We start from the raw sequence: 17,566 nt of genomic DNA, 5'->3' as shown, positions 1-17,566 counted from the left end.
TTCCCCGCCACAACCCATTCGTTTAGGCCACGCCCCCTACGTGAGGCCACGCCCCCTTCGCTTGACCACGCCCCTTCGCTATGCACAGCTCGTTCCACCTGGCCACGCCCCTTTCCGCAGACCACGCCCCCACCGCTAGGCCACGCCCCCTCCGGTCGGCCCGGCCCCCCGCTCTAAAGGCAGCGGCTTCCTTAAAATGGCGACGCCCCGAGTGGGGCCCACCTCCAGGGAGGAGTTAAAAGGGGCATCTGGTGCCCCCCTCCGGGGTCCTCCCAGAACCCACAGTGCAAATCCTGGCTCCACATGGGACCAAATACCCCCAAATTAACCCAAATGCCTGAGAACGAATCCCTCAAGTGTGTCATGAATCCGAGAATCCCCGAATATCCCCACAAGGGACCCATAGGGATCACCGAGACCAATTCCTGGCTCCATATGGGACCAATCACCTAAAAATTAACCCAAATCTCTAAGAATAAATCCCTCAACCGTGTCTAGAACCCTAAAATCCTCAAATATCCCGAGCTGGAAGGGATATTGAGGTCCCATTGATCCTTGTGGAATCCCACAACGATCACCGAGACCAACTCCTGGCTCCATATGGGACCAATCACCTGAAAATTAACCCAAATGTTATAAATGAAGTCTCAACTCAACCTGAATTTGGTAATATTAAAAAAGAATATTTATAAAATAATATTTATAAAAGAATATTTATAAAAGGCAAGTAAACAGCGCTGGGTGTGCGGGGAGTCTACGCTCCACCAACACACACTCACCGACATCAAACATTCTAAATACACAGAATATTGCTTTTAAATACTAAACCCGAGTACACCAAAACATTTGTACAATCAGAAAAGGCAATAAACAATCCTTTAAGTCTATTACTATCAATGTCCGTGACTGGGGGAGCAGAGTTGGCCTGGCTGAAGTGCTCCCATATCTTCCATGACTTAACAGTCTCCATTTTCCATTCCTTTTGAACAATATGTCTCGCTTGAAGTTGTCAAGCAACTCGGCCTTCGGGCCTTATGGATCCCGTTCTTCCCAAATCGAAGACAAGCATATCCAGCTCCTTCTCAAGGCCGTAGGGCCTGGGCCAAAAGGCACGTCAAGGTCACCATGGGCGTAACAGCAAAGGCCTTTGATGGCTGTAGCAGCAGAGGGGCCGATGGCGTGGCAGAAGGAGCAGGAAAGGAACCCGCAGCTCCCTCACAGTCTGGCAAATCACACGTTTCTGACTGTGGCCCCACACGGCTCTGTAAGGCCTCAGAGTTGTGTGCTGGCTCCGCTTCTCTCAGCTCAAGCTTCTGCCCAGCTCCAGTGCCTATTTCCAGAACTTTCTGTAGAGCTTCTTTGAGCTGACTCTGGCTGAACCCATCTCCATGAGGCGATCAAAGTGCCTGTTCCCATCCTGGTCTCCATTCTGCCAGCCTGTTCCTCTTCACTCCTTCTTTCTGCTTCTTTATCGGTGACAGAACTTCATCGCGTTGCCTTTCTCTTGAGGGCAGGCTCCCCTCTTATCCCCTTCTCCCCACAGCAGTTCTTTTCAAAACAACTTTTCATTGCTCAGACAACTTTGAATGTAACAACAACAGCAAACACCCAGAAACTTCCATGCCTTACTGGCTGGAGAACAAGAAACCCGAGCCTGCATGGAGTCTCCTGAATCACCCTTCTTGGTTCCCTCTAAACGCTTTTACATTCCTGATGGCCTCCTCGTTAAGAGTCTAATTTTATCTCAACCACAGGGCTTTTCAAGCCCCATGGCCACACTCCCAAATCTCCCCCTTCTTTATTAATATCAACCATTTTCTCCACACGAATTACCACTCCATATATCACAATCCCTCATTTTCTTTTGAATATCATTAATCCGTGTCTTGTTTTCAGATTTGGCCAAGGCCAACTGAACCACAAGAGAATGCTTTCACAATATTCCCTGCAAGATTTATAAACCAGTTTTTAACAATTGTTGGACTCCCATATCTAGAATTACGGGTCACAAAATAAGAGTTCTTGGTTCTTTACTTGCTTCTTATGTTCGAAATCTTGTTGGACTCTAGCACCGCTATCGGCAAGGGCCACTGTGTGGGGCGCCTCCCTTTGCCGGTCACAGATCCAAAGTCCAAGAAGATCACGTCGGGGTCACCAATTTGTTATAAATGAGGTCTCAACTCAATCTGAATTTTGTAATATTTATAAAACAAATATTTCTAAAAGGTAGAAAAGGCATAAAAGCTATAAAAGGTAGAAAAGGCAAGTAAACAGTGCTGGGTGTGTTCTCATCAACCACGGGGCTTGCCGACCCCCATGGCCACACTCCCACATCTCTCCCTTCTTTATTAATATCAACCAGCATCTCTCCACGAATTACCACTCCATATATAACGTAAGTACCTTAAAGAAGGTACCCCAGGATGCTGTTGGCCTTCTTGGCCCCAAGGGGATGGCTCGTGGTCCACCAGGACCCCCAGGTCCCTCTCCCCTTCCCTGCCCTCCGGCAGGCCAGCCCCCAACTTAAACTTTGGACTCCATGATCCTTATGGGTCCCTCCCAGCTGGGGATATTTTGTGATTCTAAGCGTGACGCCCAGCATTTGGCCTCGAATGCCACGCAGCTGGATGCGGCCCTCTGCACAGCCTTCCTGCCCTCATGCGGGGCCCACCCAGCCCAGGCGCGTGTCACAGTGGCACCCATTGTGACGTCACTTGGTGACACCCCAGGGCTCCGCTTTATAAGAGCGCAGCCGTGGCTCGGACCCTCAGTGTTGGTGCACGGCAGCGATGGATATGGAAGGAGCACAGGAGCCTCAAGGAGACCCTGAGCGCAGTCCAAGTCCCACAATGCCGCTGACACCCACGCGGAGGAGCCACCAGTTCCTCCTTACGAGCTCTCCCACTCCAGAGGAGGCTTCTGAATGGGATGAGGAGGGAGACATGCCCCCCAGGCAGCCCAGCCTGGTCTGGCAGGAGACCTGGTCTTCTGAGGGCAGCGACCAGCCAGCAGAGGACAGCTTGCTGGAAGAAGGCTACATCGCAGATGAGGACAGCATCCTGTCTGAGGACAGCGAGGGGAGCCTGGACGACCTGCTGGATGTGGAACGCAGCCTGCCAGAGGACACGGCCCTGTCAGAGCCCACCAATACGGCCCAGTTGCTGGAGGATGCTGGTAAGTGAGGGTCCCTGTGAGACAAGGTGGGGGCCCAGTGTGGGAGAGAGCTGGGGGGCCCCATCCCATCCCATCCCATCCCATCCCATCCCATCCCATCCCATCCCATCCCATCCCATCCCATCTACCTGCGGTGGGGCCGGGCAGCGAGAGGCACCCATGGGGAGGCTGTGCCAGGGAGAAATCCCTGCCTGTCCGAAAGAAACCTGCCCTCTTTGAGGTTAAAGGTGTCACCCCTTGTCCTGTCGCTGCAGTCCATGATGAAGATCCCCCCCCAGCTTTCCTGGAGGCCCCTTTGGGCACGGGGAGGCCGCAGCGAGGTCCCCCCGCAGCCTTCTCCAGGCTCCACAAGCCCAGCTCCCTCAGCCTCTCTTCCCAGCGGAGCTGCTGCAGCCTCTGGGCATCCCCGCGGCCTCCCCACGGCCTTCTGGGGCTGGGGCCCTTCCTCTCCTCTCCCCTGCATTCAGCCCCTCTCTGCAGCACTCTTTGCTTTCCTCCTTTCCAGGTAATATATGGAAACTGTGCAAATACTCAGCCGTGGAATTCATCAGGGCGTATGTCAGAGGCACAGAAAAGGTAATGGCAGCCGCTTGCATCACAGCTGTGCTCCTGGCGCTGCCCTCCAGGGGTCCCACACAGCCCCAGACCCCTCAAGGCTTTGGTCCTGCTGGCCGTGGGTGTCCCCCTAATGCTCTGTTGGTGTCTTTGTGGCTGCCAGGACGACGAGGAGCAGAAGATGCTGTTCCTCAGCAAAATCTGCGATCTGTGCAGATGTGTCACAGAGAGGGGTGTGCCAATGAACTTGCATGGCTTCTGCTGCCAAACTAACCTGGTGGAGAACATCATGGTGAGAGGATGCGCAGCGGGTTGGGGAAGGGGCAAGGCCCCCCGGCACCAGCCCCCTGGGAGGCGAGGGCTGGGGCAGCGCTGGCTCTGCTGCTGCTGGGTGCCGGCGGCTCCAAGGTCTCATCCTGCTTGTGCTCTGCAGGCGCTGCTGGAAAAGGAGCCCGTGGACAGCTTGCGCACAGCATTCCGGCAGAAGGCCATGGAGACTGTCGCCCTCCTCAGGTGCGTGCCCAGCCCCTGGTGGCAATGTCCTGGTGGCCCTGAAGCTGGCAGGGAGGCTGCCCGTCCCTCCCAGGGATGCCTGGCCAAGGTCCGTGTCCTCCTTCATAAGCCTCGAGGCACTGCGTCCAACAGGCTCCTCTCTCTCTCTTCTTCAGCAAGACCGTACCGACAGCACTGTGTGGCGAAAAGGAGAGACTCCTGCGTGTGTGCTGCAAGAGCGTCTTCTTTCTGCCTCCCAAGTCGGACATGCCAGAGACAGAAGGAGCGCTCTACACCAAGGTATGTGCTGGGTGAGGTACCGGCACCCCCAGTCCTGCTGAGCTGCTGCCTTGCTTCCCCGTGCTGACACAACCAGAGACCAGTGCAGGGCCGGGGCCCAGATTTGCTTTCCCAGCCTCACCCCTTCCCCTTCCCCGACCTGATCTTGTGCTGCAGGAGGTCTGCACACAGCAGCTTTTTAGCCCCAAAGCCACCCCTGAACTCCCGAGGGGCTCAGAGCCAGCTCCTGGGGGTGAGGAGGGCCACAGAAATAATTCGATGCTCTTCTGTCCTCCCTGCAGACTATGAAAGCCATGGACACCATGCTGGAGGGCTTCGTACTCAACTGTCCCAACACCAGTGTCAGCATAGAGTTGGAGAATATCTTGGAGGTTTGGCATTTGCAAAGAATTTCCAAAGAATCCTCTCAGGTCACATTTGCAGACCACTGTCAACCCAGCAACTTCTCTTCTCACAGGCGCTGCTGGACTTTGCCCTCTCCAAAGACCCAGCTGTGTGTGAGAGAGCTGTGAGGAGGATTGAGAGGCTGGGTGATTTCATCATCAGTTATTTTTTGAGCGAGGTAAGGCACAAGGAACCCTCCACCCTTTCCTGCATCCCAGAGCATCCTGCCACTCAGGGGTGCCTGTGAGGCAAGCCTCGATGCACGTGAGTGCCTCAGAACCGTGAATCGAGGGTCTTCGTCCCTCCTTCGCCCCTGCTCTTCCCTCCCCAGGCCCTGCTATCTCAGGGACCGGCTCTGCCTCCACTAAGCCCTTTGTCTCTCCTCCCTTCCTCACCCAGAACTCAGATGACTATGAAAAATACAAGCACAGCTACGATAATTCCAGAGAGCTCTACATCCCCATCCTGGGAAAGCTGCTGGGCCACCTCTTCATTTTCTTCAGTGGCGATGAATCCATGAGACACGCAGCTTTGGATACTCTTTTTCGCTTCCTCAAAATCTTAAAGGAAACAAGAGGTAAGAAGGTGTGGTGGGCAGCGTCTGTCCGCACACAGACATCTCCTGGTATGTCTGCTTGTTCTCCTGAGTATTGTGAAGGATTGCTTTTGTGCTTGGTGGAGGCTGCCCACGGAATTCTGCCAGGTTCCCTGGCCTCCTCTGCTCCTCACAGCAGCTTCCCGCAGCATTCTGGCTATCGTTTTCCGCAGAAGCTAGACGCTCACCTGCCGTCCAGGAGCAGTTCTCTGCTGCTGTCCTTCCCAACCCTCCCCAGATCACCTACCACGCTGTTTTGTGGTGTCCCCCAGTCTAAGCCATCGATCGATGAGCACTTCCCAAACCGCATCTTCCCCGAGGAGTGAACAGCAGAGCCAGCCGTGCATCACCAGGGATGGTGACGCCCTCCAGAATGCTCCCTGACTGTTTGCTCCCTGCCGTCTTAAAGGCAGGTGTCAGGGGGCTTCCTGCACATCCTGACCCCGAGCAGAAGGGGGTCTGTGACACGCTGCTACCCCCACGGCACCCAACGCCATTGCTTCTCCTCCTTCTGCATCATCCCTGAGGTCCCTCTTGCTCCCAGCACTCCTCACCTTGTGCTTTACATCCCTGCCCACCACTCTCCTCGCCGTGGGTCTGAGCCTCCCTCCTCAGCCATTCCTAGTGAAAGTGCTTTTCACCATTTGGCAAGCTTGTTGGCAAAGATGCGCTTCCCTACTGACTCTTTGGTGTTTCCCCCTGTTTAGAAAGCTCACAGACAGAGGACATGAAAAATTATGGGCTGCTCCGCATGATATCGAAGGATTCAAAACCTCCATTTTCTATACCATCAACTCCCTGTGAAATTGCCAAGGTAATGAGCTCTGGCCTTGCTGGGGATCTTGTCCGCAGCATCAGCAGGCATCTCGTGTGAGCAAAGGGGTCCAGAACCGGTGGGGCTGGCACGGCCTCACTCGCCCTGCTGAGAGGGTTCCTCTTGTCCCCAGGCTGGGGCTATGCGAAGGCTGCTCCCCTGTGTCCCGGCAGCAGCTCCAGCCCTCCTGGCCACCAGCAAGCCCTGGTTACCTGCAGGGCCAGCACTCTGGCCCCATATGCCCCATCCTCACCCCTTCCCCCGAGGGCCCTCTCTCCAGAGCTGCCCTTGCTGCTCAGCTAAGCAGCACCCTTGGGACACTCAGTGAGGCATGTCTTCGCTCCTCCTTCTTCCCACAGTGGTTTGGAGGACATCTCTTCCCTGATGAGAGGCTGGACATCGTCCTCACAGCCCTGGAAGCTTTACAAGACTCCAGCACCCATGACAAGCAGGGGGCCTGCAGCGTGCTGGACGCAGCCTTGGAGGTCCCTGACTACTGGCTGACAGATGTAAGTGGCCTGTGGCCATGGCCCTGCCCTTGAGCTCTTCCAGGCATGGTTCCTCTCTCCTTCCCTGCCTCCCTCCCTGCCTCCCTCGCACATCGGTGTCTCTTGGGCTCCAGAAGCCACCTGAAGCCAGCAGAGAGCAATGGAAGGGGCCAAAGTTTGAGTGGCAGCTGTGGCAATGGCTGCGGTCTGCTGGCAACACCATTCCCACTTTGTCCCCCAAGGTGCCAACGATCATGGAGTGCATCAGGAGAAACCTGGGCAGCATCCACACGGCATCGGCGCGGCAGTGCCTGGACTCCCTGCTTCTCCAGCTGACCAACATGATGCCCTGGAGAGAAGTCATGAACCTGCTGCAGTTCTCTCCGCCACGTGACAGGTCCTGGCCTTAACATCCTTGAGGGCTTGTTCCGCGTCGGGAGATGCACCTGGAGACTCTCTGCTTGCCACACCAATGGCAAAGGGCAGGACATCCCCAAGGAGCACAGCCCTCCTTCCCACCAATGTGTTCCAGCCCTACTGGGCCAGCCAGGGCTGCAGCAGCCCAGCTGTCCAAGGCAGCCCAGAGTCCCCCTGCCCCCAGGGAACACCAGCTCAGCCCCCTCCTGCCTGCCCAGGCTGGGCCCTCAGTGCTCCCCAAGTCACAGGGGCTGCAGTACAGCCTGGGTCCTCTGGGGCTGGCCCAAGTTTGTGGCCCTGCGGCTGAGGCAGCCTCACTGACAGAGTCTTCTGGGCTTGCAGCACTGACCTGGCCATGTGGGAGGTGATCCTGGCCATGCCGAAGACCTTGAAGAGGGTTTTGAACGACATGATGGAAGACTTGCCGCTGCGCTACTGGTGCACCGCAGTCACCGAAGACACGTGCATCCGTCGCTTGGCTGTGAGTTCCCAGATGAAACCTTGCTCCCAGCAGGGCTACGTGTGCCCCTTCAGGCACACAGGCACAGCCCTGTGCCCATCTACCCCCAAATTGCCAGCTCCCGCAGGACGTACGGACACATGGTCCCTGGGGCCGGCAAGCCCCCGTAGCTCCCCGCGCCTGGTGCCTCTTTGGTGCCAGCTGGCGCTGCCCCATCCCTGCCCAAAGGTGGGAGAAGAAGAGGCTGCAGGGGGCCCTGCAGGCCCTGCCAGGCTCTCACTGCTCTTTCTTGCAGATGCTGGCCCAGAATGACATTTCTGAGGAGGACTTTGTTAACCCAGTGCACCTCCAGAGCTACCTGAGGCACCCAAGCCCAGAGATGCGCTTGATGGTTCTGAAAGGGCTCTGCACCGTGTCAGAGAGCCCTGAGAAGGTGAGCGGGCCATCGTCAAGCAAAGCCATGTTGGCAGCCTGGGGCTTTGCTCTTCTGCCCTCCCGTCCCTCCCCGCTGCCAGGAAGCAAGGCAGGAGGCTGGTGCTCAGGAACCAGAGCCCTTTGCCCAGGGTGGTCTCTCACTGCCTCACGGAAGGGAAATGGTGTCTTTCCTACAGGCAAGGGAAATTCAGGTCGTGCTGCCAGACATTGTGGAGGCTCTGCAGGACACCAACACAGACGTGGTGCTGAAGGCCCTGCTTGTGCTGAAAAACGTGATGGCTCATGTGGAGAGGTGGAAGGCCAGTGGCCCGGCTCTGCAGCTGGATGAAAAGCTCCTGCCACTCTTTGGCCACGTAAGTGTGCTGCGGGAGCCCGAGCCCTCAGCTGGGCCCCCTGTAACGAGGGCTGCCCTTCAGCCCGGCCCTGTGGGCAGCACTCAGGCAGGGCCTTCCCAGTCTCCTCGTCAGCCCAGGCGCTGGGGAGCTCTGCTTGGGCATGGCTGGTGCGGCTGGTGGCGAAAGTGGGGTGGCTGGCGGGCAGCCTGCGATGGCAACCGATTGCGTTGCCCTTCACGGGCACCAGGCCTTGCAGCTGCCCCTGAGCAGCTCCTCTGGGAAGGATCCAGCGCTGAAGCATCTCACAGTGCTGGGAGCTCCCTTCACATCAGCCACGCTAATGCTGAAATTCCTCCTGTCCTCCTCCCTGCCAGGCGTCCAGCCAGGTGCGGGAGCACTCCATCTGCCTCTTCCAAACCGTGGTGGAAGCTGTGCTGCGGCAAAGGACGAAGAAAATGAAGAGGACAGTTCACAGGAGCCTTCTCCCACTCTACATTCATATGAGAGACCAGAGTGAGAGCGTAGCAAAGGTACAGATCTCAGAGCTGAGCAGTTATGTGGGCAAGGGTGTGCTGATGCCACAGGGTTGCTGTGGGGGATCTCTGGCCGGCAGCATGAGCTGCCTCCGATGGTGGCTGTCCCGTGGCCTTGCCTTGGCCACTGAACCCAGTGCACGCTGCCCCCCACCACAGCCTCCCATAACGCGCTGGGAAAGGCTCGCAGCCCTGCCAAGAGGAGGGGACAGAGGGTCTCCTTCCCAAGGCTGTGGTGCCATCTCCCAACCTCTGCTGCTCCGCAGGCCTCTGGGGAAGCTCTTGCTGTGGCTGCAGAGTTTCTGCGATGCAAGGAGCTCAAGCGATTCGTCCAGACAAAACAGACATGGAGGATTGGAGAGTGCTTGGTAAGGACCCAACTTGGTTTGCCCCAGCTGGGCAAACGCGCCCGGCCAGAGCCCGCTGCCTGCAGCCGCATCCTCGCTCCCTTCCTGCCAGCACAGAGCCCCAGGGGGCTCTTCTGCAGGCCCCTCTGCCCTCCCTGCCCCCAGGATGATGGAGGAGACCCTGGAGAGGGTGTGCAAGCCCCGTGACCCTGCGTTCTCTCTCTCTCCAGCTGCAGCAGGACAGAGGCAGAGTAGAAGAATACCTGCAGCAGAGCCAGCCCTACCTGAAGGCCACTCAGACCCTTGTGCGACTTGAGGCCGTCAGATTCATTGGTGAGCCCAGCCCCTGGGTCCCTCTTGGGGCAGCCTTTGGCAGCCCCAGGCACTGCCCTGTTGCCCCCAGAGCCCCCCGACTGGGCCCTTGCTCCAGGGTGCAGGAGGGGGCACAGCCTGGCTGGCCAGGCCAGGGGCTGCGCTGCTGGGAGCGTGCTGGGGAGCGGGGCTCTGATGGGATCTCTGTGTCTAGGTCTTGCTGCGCGCTACTGCAAGGACCAGAGCGAGGAGAAGCTGAATGAAATCCTCAGCGGTGAGTGAGGGCAGTGGGGGGTGTGCTAGGGCTGGGGGGACAGCGGCAGAGGCCCCCGTGCCTTGCCCTGCTCCAGGGAAATGCTTCGGGGCGGAGGAGCAATGCAGCCATAGGAACGAGGGAGAGGAGACGGGGTAGCCTGTGGTGTCAGGGAATGGCCTCCCAGCCTGGAGCTGGGCAGTGCCGCTGAAAGGGTTGAGTGTCCCTGAGGAAGAGTCAGGGGAAAGGGCAGTAAGGCTGACAGAAGGTGGGAGCCTGTTGTAGAGCATGCAACCAGGACGAAGAGGGAGATGAGACAGCCTACAAGCAGCTAGGAGCAGGGTCACGATTGCTAGCCCTTGCTCTCATGGGGAAGCACAATAGCGAGAGGAAAGAGTCCAGGAGATTCCTGGAGTGTGTGAATCCTCCCAAGGGATGGAGGCAGGTGGTGAGGGAACCAGCTTGTGAAGGTGCCCCACTTGACCTGTGGTGCGCAGGTGGGGAAGGACTGGTGGCTGCATTTGGGACATTGCTGAGCAGCAGCTTTCAACGGATTCCTTTGTCCCTCCTGCTCCTCCTGGCCTGGGGAAGAGTCGAGTGGGGCTGGCATGCTCTGCAGGGGATGCCTGGGGATCTCTGCAAGGAGTGGGTTTTCATCTCTGCTCTTCTTTCTTTTGCAGTCCTCCGGCCTTCAGAGAACGACCCGGAACCCATGGTCTGTTCCCTGGCAGTTCAAACCACCCTGATCCTGACGTCAAGGCATAAGGCAATGTCAGGACGGAGATTTCCACTGCTGTGGTGCCGCTAGCCCCGCAGCAGTCCTCAAAAGAGCAATATATATTTTAATAGAACTAGGTTGTTGTCTCGTTATTCCAGCAGCTCCTTCACAGTGACTCGGTGCCATGACGCTGAGCTAACTTGGAGGCCACCAAGGACGTCTTTTCCCTGGGCCCGGTGACTGCATGGCGCCTACTCAACCAGTGAAAGAGTCACAGAACCCTTGCGCTTGGAAAAGGGCCTTCAGCTCAAGTCCAAGCGTCAGCTAACACCACCAGGCCCACCACAAAACCACGGCCCTTAGCGCCAAGTCCACGCATTTCATAGAATCATAGAATCATAGAATATCCTGAGTTGGAAGGGACCCTTAAGGATCATCAAGTCCAACTCTTGACACCGCACAGGTCTACCCAAAAGTGCAGACCATGTGACTAAGTGCACAGTCCAATCTCTTCTTAAATTCAGTCAGGCTCAGTGCAGTGACCACTTCCCTGGGGAGCCTGTTCCAGTGTGCAACCACTCTCTCTGTGAAGAACCCCTTCCTGATGTCCAGCCTAAACTTCCCCTGCCTCAGCTTAACTCCGTTCCCACGGGTCCTGTTGCTGGTGTTAATGGAGAAAAGGTCTCCTGCCTCTCGACACCCCCTTACGAGGAAGTTGTAGACTGCGATGAGGTCTCCCCTTAGCCTCCTCTTCTCCAGGCTGAACAGGCCCAGTGCCCTCAGCCGTTCCTCGTACGTCTTCCCCTCCAGGCCTTTCACCATCTTCGTAGCCCTCCTCTGGACACTCTCCAACAGTTTCATGTCCTTTTTATACTGTGGTGCCCAGAACTGCACACAGTACTCGAGGTGAGGCCGCACCAGCGCAGAGTAGAGCGGGACAATCACCTCCCTCGACCTACTAGCGATGCCGTGCTTGATGCACCCCAGGACACGGTTGGCCCTCCTGGCTGCCAGGGCACACTGCCGGCTCATATTCAACTTGTTGTCTACCACGACCCCCAGATCCCTCTCTTCTAGGCTGCTCTCCAGCGTCTCGTCGCCCAGTCTGTACGTGCAGCCAGGGTTTCCCCGTCCCAGGTGCAGGACCCGGCACTTGCTCTTATTGAACTTCATGCGGTTGGTGATGGCCCAGCTCTCCAACCTATCCAGATCCCTCTGCAAGGCCTTTCCACCCTCATTCGAGTCCACAACTCCTCCAAGTTTGGTGTCATCAGCAAACTTGCTCAAAATGCCTTCTATTCCTACATCCAGATCGTTTATAAAAATATTGAAAAGTACCGGCCCTAAAATGGAGCCTTGAGGGACCCCACTGGTGACCGCCCGCCAGCCTGACGCAGCGCCATTCACCATAACCCTTTGGGCCCTGCCCGTTAGCCAATTGCTCACCCATCGTAGGATGTTTTTATTTAGCTGTATGGTGGACATTTTGTCCAGTAGGATCCTATGGGAAACCGTGTCAAAAGCCTTGCTGAAGTCCAAAAAAATCACATCAGCTGGTTTCCCTTGGTCCACCATACGGGTGATCTTATCATAAAAGGAAATCAGGTTAGTTAGGCAGGACCTACCCTTCACAAACCCATGCTGGCTGGGACCAATGACTGCATTGTCCCCCAGGTGCACCTCAATACGTTCGAGAACCATCTTCTCCATGATTTTACCAGGCACTGATGTGAGACTGACAGGCCTGTAATTGCTAGGGTCTTCTTTCTGACCCTTCTTGAAAATCGGCACAACATTTGCCAGCTTCCAGTCTACCGGGACCTCTCCAGACTCCCAGGATCGTTGAAAAATAATTGAGAGAGGTTCCGCGATGACGTCCGCCAGCTCCTTCAGCACCCGGGGATGAATCCCATCCGGACCCATGGACTTGTAGGGATCCAGGTGGAGTAGCAGATCCCGCACACGTTCAGGGTCGGTTGGGAGTTTGTCATCCCCACCGTCCCGGTCCTCCAGCTCGGGGCACCCTGGGTCCCGAAGCCCATCATCGGCATTGAAGACAGAGGCAAAGAAGGCGTTAAGCGTCTCTGCTTTGCCTATGTCATCGTCTGTGAGAAGACCTTCCCTATCAAGGAGCGGCCCTATGTATTCTTTAGTTCTCCTTTTTCCATTCACATATCTAAAAAAACCCTTTTTATTTTCTCTCACAGACACAGCCAGCTTCAACTCTAGGTGTGCTTTAGCCACACGAATTTTCTTCCTACAGACACGAACAGCATCCCTGTATTCTTTCCATGTCACCTGGCCCTCCTTCCAGTAGCGAAACACTCTCTGTTTCCGCCTAATCTCCATTAGAATGTTCCTGGTCAGCCACGCCGGCCTCCTGCCACGCCTGCCTGACTTGCGATATTTAGGAATTGCCTGATCTTGTGCTTCTAGGAGGCATCGCTTAAAGAGTGACCAGCACTGGTGGACATCAAGGCCTTCAAGAGCAGCTTCCCAGGGGACCTTGCTGACTAGTTCCCCGAGCAGCCTGAAGTCCGCCTTCCCCATATCTAGGGATGAGGTTTTGGTGGCACTTTTCCTTCTGTCACCGTACATTTTGAACTCAACCACTTCATGGTCGCTATGACCGAGGCGGCCACCAATCACCACATCTCCCACCAGACCCTCTCTGTTTTCTAGCAACAGGTCTAGGAGGGCACCTTTCCTAGTTGGCTCCGTTAACACCTGCACCAAGAAGTGCAAGGAGCTATTAAAGGAGCTATTTCTTTAATAGCTCCAGGCCTGGGACTCCAGCAGTGCCCTGGGCAGCCGGTTCCACCCTTTGCATGAAGAAATTCTTCCTGACATCCCATCCTGTGAGTCCACCTGTGGTAGGTGCGCCCAGGTAGAAGAACTGCTCAGCCTCCTGGCAGAGCTTCGGGAGGACGTGGGCAGGCTGAGGAGCACCAGGGAGTCGGAGAAGGTTGAACTGTACTCTGCCAGCCCTGGGACAGATGCGTCAGGCAGACACAGCAGAGGAAATGGAGGATCCCCTACCCTCTGGCCATCAGGCAGAAGGAGTGCATCTCAGTGACGAAGGGATGGAAGTTTAGATCTGCTCGGGGCAGCAGGCGAACCCCTCCTTGCCTACCTCACCTTCCTTTCAGGTGCCCTGAAACAACAGACTCTGGAAGTAATGGACACACAAACGATGATGTGCATGAAGGTCCATCCAGGTTGGAGGGGTTTTCTAGGGCAAGTCAGCCTTCCCCAGTATCACGACCACCTCCATCAAGAAGAAGAGAAGGGTTACTGTCATACGTGACTCCCTTCTGAGCAGAACAGAGGGCCGCATATGCCGGCCTGACCCAACCCATGGAGAAGTCTGCTGCCTCCCAGGAGATCAGGGTAAAAGGTGTTTCTGGAAAGCTCACTTGCCCCGTAAGGCCCTCTGAGCATCATCCATTATTGTTCTGTCCTGACAGAATCTTCTAAGTGGCACACCAAAATGGGAGGGAGTGTGCGCTAGCGAGATCCTTCGGCCTGCTCCATGCCACGCTGGGTACACTGGAGCACATTTGGAATGTTTCTGCACCGATGCACCCAGCATGAGGGACAAGCAGGAGGAGCTGGAAGCTTCAGCTCCATCCCAGAACAAGCGAGACTTGGTGTGCTGTGATGGACAGGTATGGGCTCTTCAGGAAGGATAGGCAGGGCAGGCGAGGCAAGGGGCTGGCACAAGGACGTGGCCGAGAGCTTCTGGGTAAGGATTAAGGGAGAAAGCAATCACTTGGATGTTGCAGTGGGTGTTTGCGATACCAATGAATTATTCGCTAAGGAACTAAGAGAGACCTCTCTTAGCTCAACTGCCCTTGTCCTGATGGGGGACTTCAACTTGCCAGACGTTAACTGGGAAGACCACACAGCTGATACAAGCAGGTCCAGGAGATTCCTCACACACCTTGATGACAACTCCTTGGTACAGCTACTGAGGGAGACAACAAGGAAAGGTGCCATCCTAGACCTGTTGCTTGTGTTATAAATGGCTCAGTCTTCAAAATAGGATTATAATCAAAGTTTACAATTTATTAAAGGAATAGAGGTAAGCAAACAGCGCTGGGTGCGCCGGGAGTCTCTGCTCCACCAGGACGCACACCAGTTACATCAAGCAGCTGATTTTTATGCTCCTAGGCTGATACATATTCATTACTACTTCTAAAAAAAATGGGTTATTATAATTAGCTTCCGGGATCCAAACCCTCCTACTGGAGCATGCGCATCAGTCTCTGGTGGTCCCCCTGGGGGTCTCTGGGGGTCTTTCATGCTGAAGGCTCGTAGTCTTCCTCTCAGTTTTTTTTTCTTGTCCTTCCCCTTTGTACTCCTTGGCAGCATGTCAAAAGCTTACACAGCGTTCCCTGCAAGTTTTGTCTTCTAGCCATCCTTCAGCTTCTTTCTTCTCCTTAATCTCCTGGCCGCCTGGCCAGATATCAGGGGCTTGCATAGTGTCCCATTCGGAAGTCATAACAGTTACTAGTTGTTAGCAGTTGTTCTGAAACCCCCAGACATCAGAGACTTCAAAGAAAGAACATACAAACACAAATAGCTCTCTATTGACACTTCACATTTAAAAATCTTTGGCGATTGGAGGAAAACTGCCAGTACGCCTGCTTTTGGCAGGGGGGTTGGACCCGATGATCTCTTGAGGTCCCTTCCAACCCCTCCAATTCTGTGAACTCTGGACACGGGGAGGGCAGAGTTCAGGCTGCTCAGGGAACTAGTTCGGAAGATCCCCTGAGAAGCTGTTTTGGAAGGTATCGGGGTCCATCTTTTTAAGCACGACCTCCTAAGAGCACAGGAGCAGGCGATTCCAAAATGTTGGAAGTCAAGCAGGCGGGGCAGGAGGCCAGCTTGGCTGAGCAGGGATCTTCTTCTAGAGCTTAAGTGGGAAAAGAAAGCGTGTGGCCACTGGAAGCGAGGTCGTGTGACATGGCAGGGCTACGGAGGTGCTGTTTGCCTCTGTCAGGAGAAAATTGGTGCAGGCAAAGCTCAGGGGTGAAGCTGGCTAGTAGTGTGGGCGACAACGCAGATATATACATTAATATGTGTATTGAAGATGTGAACTGCTAAAGGAGGGCTAGAGGAAACATTGGTCCGTTACTTGCTGAGGATGGTCACCTCACAAACACAGACATAGGCGAAGCAGAGCCATTTAATGTCTCTTTTGCCTCTGTCTTCAAGAGCAATGATGGGCTCTGGGACCCAAGGGGCCCAGAGTTGGGGGGCCATGAGTGCGGTAACAAAAACCTCCTAGCCAAACCCACACTGGATGCATATGAGTCTACGGGGCCTGAGGGGATTCATTCCAGGGTTCTCAGAGGGCCGACTAATGTCCTTGTGAGACCTCTCTCAATTATTTTTCAATGGTCTTGGGAGGCCAGAGAGGTCCAAGTTGACTGTAGGCTGGCAATCATTGTGACAGGTTTCAAGAAGGGCAAGAAAGAAGAGCCCAATAATTACAGACCCGCCAGTCTCTCTTCAGAGCCTAGTAAAAATACGGAGAAACTCTTCTGGGCATTCCTGAAGAACACCGGAAAGACAACGCAGTCGTTGATCACAGCCCACCCAGGTTCATGAGGGGAAAGTCCTGTTTAACAAACTTAATTTCCTTTTATGACAGCATCACCCGTCTAGTTGAGCAAGGGATGCCAGGTTTTGGATTTCCATCAAGTTTTCAGTACTGTTTCTCTCAGTATCCTTCTGGACAAAATGTCCATTGTACAGCTAGATAAATACATGCGGTTTAGGGTGAAAAGTTGGCTGATGGGTTGGGCTCAAGGGGTTACAGAAATGGGGTTGCATCAGGCTGTTGACCAGTCCCTAGTGGGGTTCCCCAGGGTTCCACTTAGGGCCAGCAGAAGAGGCTGGAGAGCAGCCTTGCAGAAAGGGATCTGGGGGTTTTGGTCGACAGCAAGTTGAATACGTGTCAGAAAAATAAAGTGTGTGGCCACTGGAAGCGAGGTCGTGTGACATGGCAGGGCTACAGAGGTGCTGTTTGCCTCTGTTGGGAGAAAATTCCACCACACACCAGCCACAGGACTCATCCCACCAGGTTTCACTTATGCCGATGATGTCGTAGCTGTGGGACAGGGCCAAGACTTCTGGCTCATCCATTTGATTCCTCATAGTGCCTGCGTTTGTGTAGAAGCACGTCAAATGCGCCTCCCTACACACTGCGCCTTGTGGAGCTGACCGCAGGACCTCACTAGCACACCGTCCCTCTGATTCTAGCGCACCATCCCTCAGCTTATCAGCGGTGTGTCTGGTTTTATCCCCTTCCTCCTTCGACTCTAGTTTAAAGCCCTATCTATCAGCCCTGCCAAGTCCTGAGCAAAAATCCTTACCCCTCTCTGAGAGAGTGTGGTGGCTTTACTTGGGTGGGCAGCCGAGCTTCACCCCTCCTCAAAGAGGAACGGGGAGAAAATACGATGAAAAGGGCTCAAGGGTTGAGATAAGGACGAGGAGATGGCACAGTAATTATTGTGACGGACAAAACAGACTCAGCATAGGGAGATGGTAAGATTTATTGCTTATTACTAACAAGCTAGAGAAGTGAGAAACAAAGGAGAGAAGCCAAAAGCACCTTCTCCCCCGTCTACCCTCTTCCACCTCCTCCCCCCGAGCAGTGCAGGGGAACGAAGGAACGGGGGTTATGGTCAGTCTATAGTGCTTCTTCTCTGCCGCTCCTTCTCGGTCACTCTCGTCCCCTGTGCTGTGGGATCCCTCCCACGGGATGCAGTCCTTGCTGAACTGATCCGGCGTGGGCTTCCCACAGGCAGCAGCTCTTCCAGAACTGCTCCAGATATGGGTCCGTAGCACGGGGTCCATCCCTCAGGAGCAGACTGCTCCAACCTGGGTCCCCCATGGGCAGCAGCTCCTGCCAGACCCCCTGCTCCTGCGTGGGCTCCTCTCCAC

At 55.3% G+C, this 17,566-nt stretch overlaps 2 protein-coding genes across 2 annotated transcripts; both read left to right on the top strand.

Moving 5' to 3' along the window:
- The first annotated feature begins 10 nt into the window (after positions 1 to 10).
- Positions 11 to 6,856, top strand: LOC113840554 (uncharacterized). Its single transcript, XM_072030020.1, has 8 exons — positions 11 to 3,174; positions 3,680 to 3,750; positions 4,084 to 4,242; positions 4,398 to 4,521; positions 4,803 to 5,083; positions 5,305 to 5,482; positions 6,208 to 6,314; positions 6,674 to 6,856. The coding sequence occupies exons 1-8, from the start codon at positions 2,790 to 2,792 to the stop codon at positions 6,854 to 6,856; spliced, it is 1,488 nt and encodes a 495-aa protein (XP_071886121.1). The 5' UTR covers positions 11 to 2,789.
- Positions 6,857 to 7,317: 461 nt separating this feature from the next.
- LOC140000218 (maestro heat-like repeat-containing protein family member 7) lies at positions 7,318 to 16,945 on the top strand. Its single transcript, XM_072030019.1, has 5 exons — positions 7,318 to 7,700; positions 7,975 to 8,112; positions 8,291 to 8,467; positions 8,824 to 9,006; positions 16,883 to 16,945. Exons 1-5 carry the CDS (start codon positions 7,575 to 7,577, stop codon positions 16,943 to 16,945), a joined length of 687 nt encoding a protein of 228 aa, XP_071886120.1. The 5' UTR covers positions 7,318 to 7,574.
- The last annotated feature ends 621 nt before the right edge of the window (positions 16,946 to 17,566 follow it).

The sequence above is a fragment of the Anas platyrhynchos genome, chromosome 33, assembly GCF_047663525.1.
Source record: "Anas platyrhynchos isolate ZD024472 breed Pekin duck chromosome 33, IASCAAS_PekinDuck_T2T, whole genome shotgun sequence".
NCBI classification, from domain to species: Eukaryota; Metazoa; Chordata; class Aves; order Anseriformes; family Anatidae; genus Anas; species Anas platyrhynchos.
The sequence above is the reverse complement of the archived record's forward strand: the minus strand, read 5'-3'. Positions and strand labels throughout refer to the sequence as shown.

Coding starts and splice junctions, on each gene's coding strand:
- LOC113840554 (XM_072030020.1), top strand. CDS start 2,790: ATGGATATGGAAGGAGCACAGGAGCCTCAAGGAGACCCTGAGCGCAGT. Junction 5,084..5,304: donor TCAGTTATTTTTTGAGCGAG/GTAAGGCACAAG, acceptor TTCCTCACCCAG/AACTCAGATGACTATGAAAA. Junction 5,483..6,207: donor AATCTTAAAGGAAACAAGAG/GTAAGAAGGTGT, acceptor CCCCCTGTTTAG/AAAGCTCACAGACAGAGGAC.
- LOC140000218 (XM_072030019.1), top strand. CDS start 7,575: ATGTGGGAGGTGATCCTGGCCATGCCGAAGACCTTGAAGAGGGTTTTG. Junction 7,701..7,974: donor CGTGCATCCGTCGCTTGGCT/GTGAGTTCCCAG, acceptor TCTTTCTTGCAG/ATGCTGGCCCAGAATGACAT. Junction 8,468..8,823: donor TCCTGCCACTCTTTGGCCAC/GTAAGTGTGCTG, acceptor CCTCCCTGCCAG/GCGTCCAGCCAGGTGCGGGA.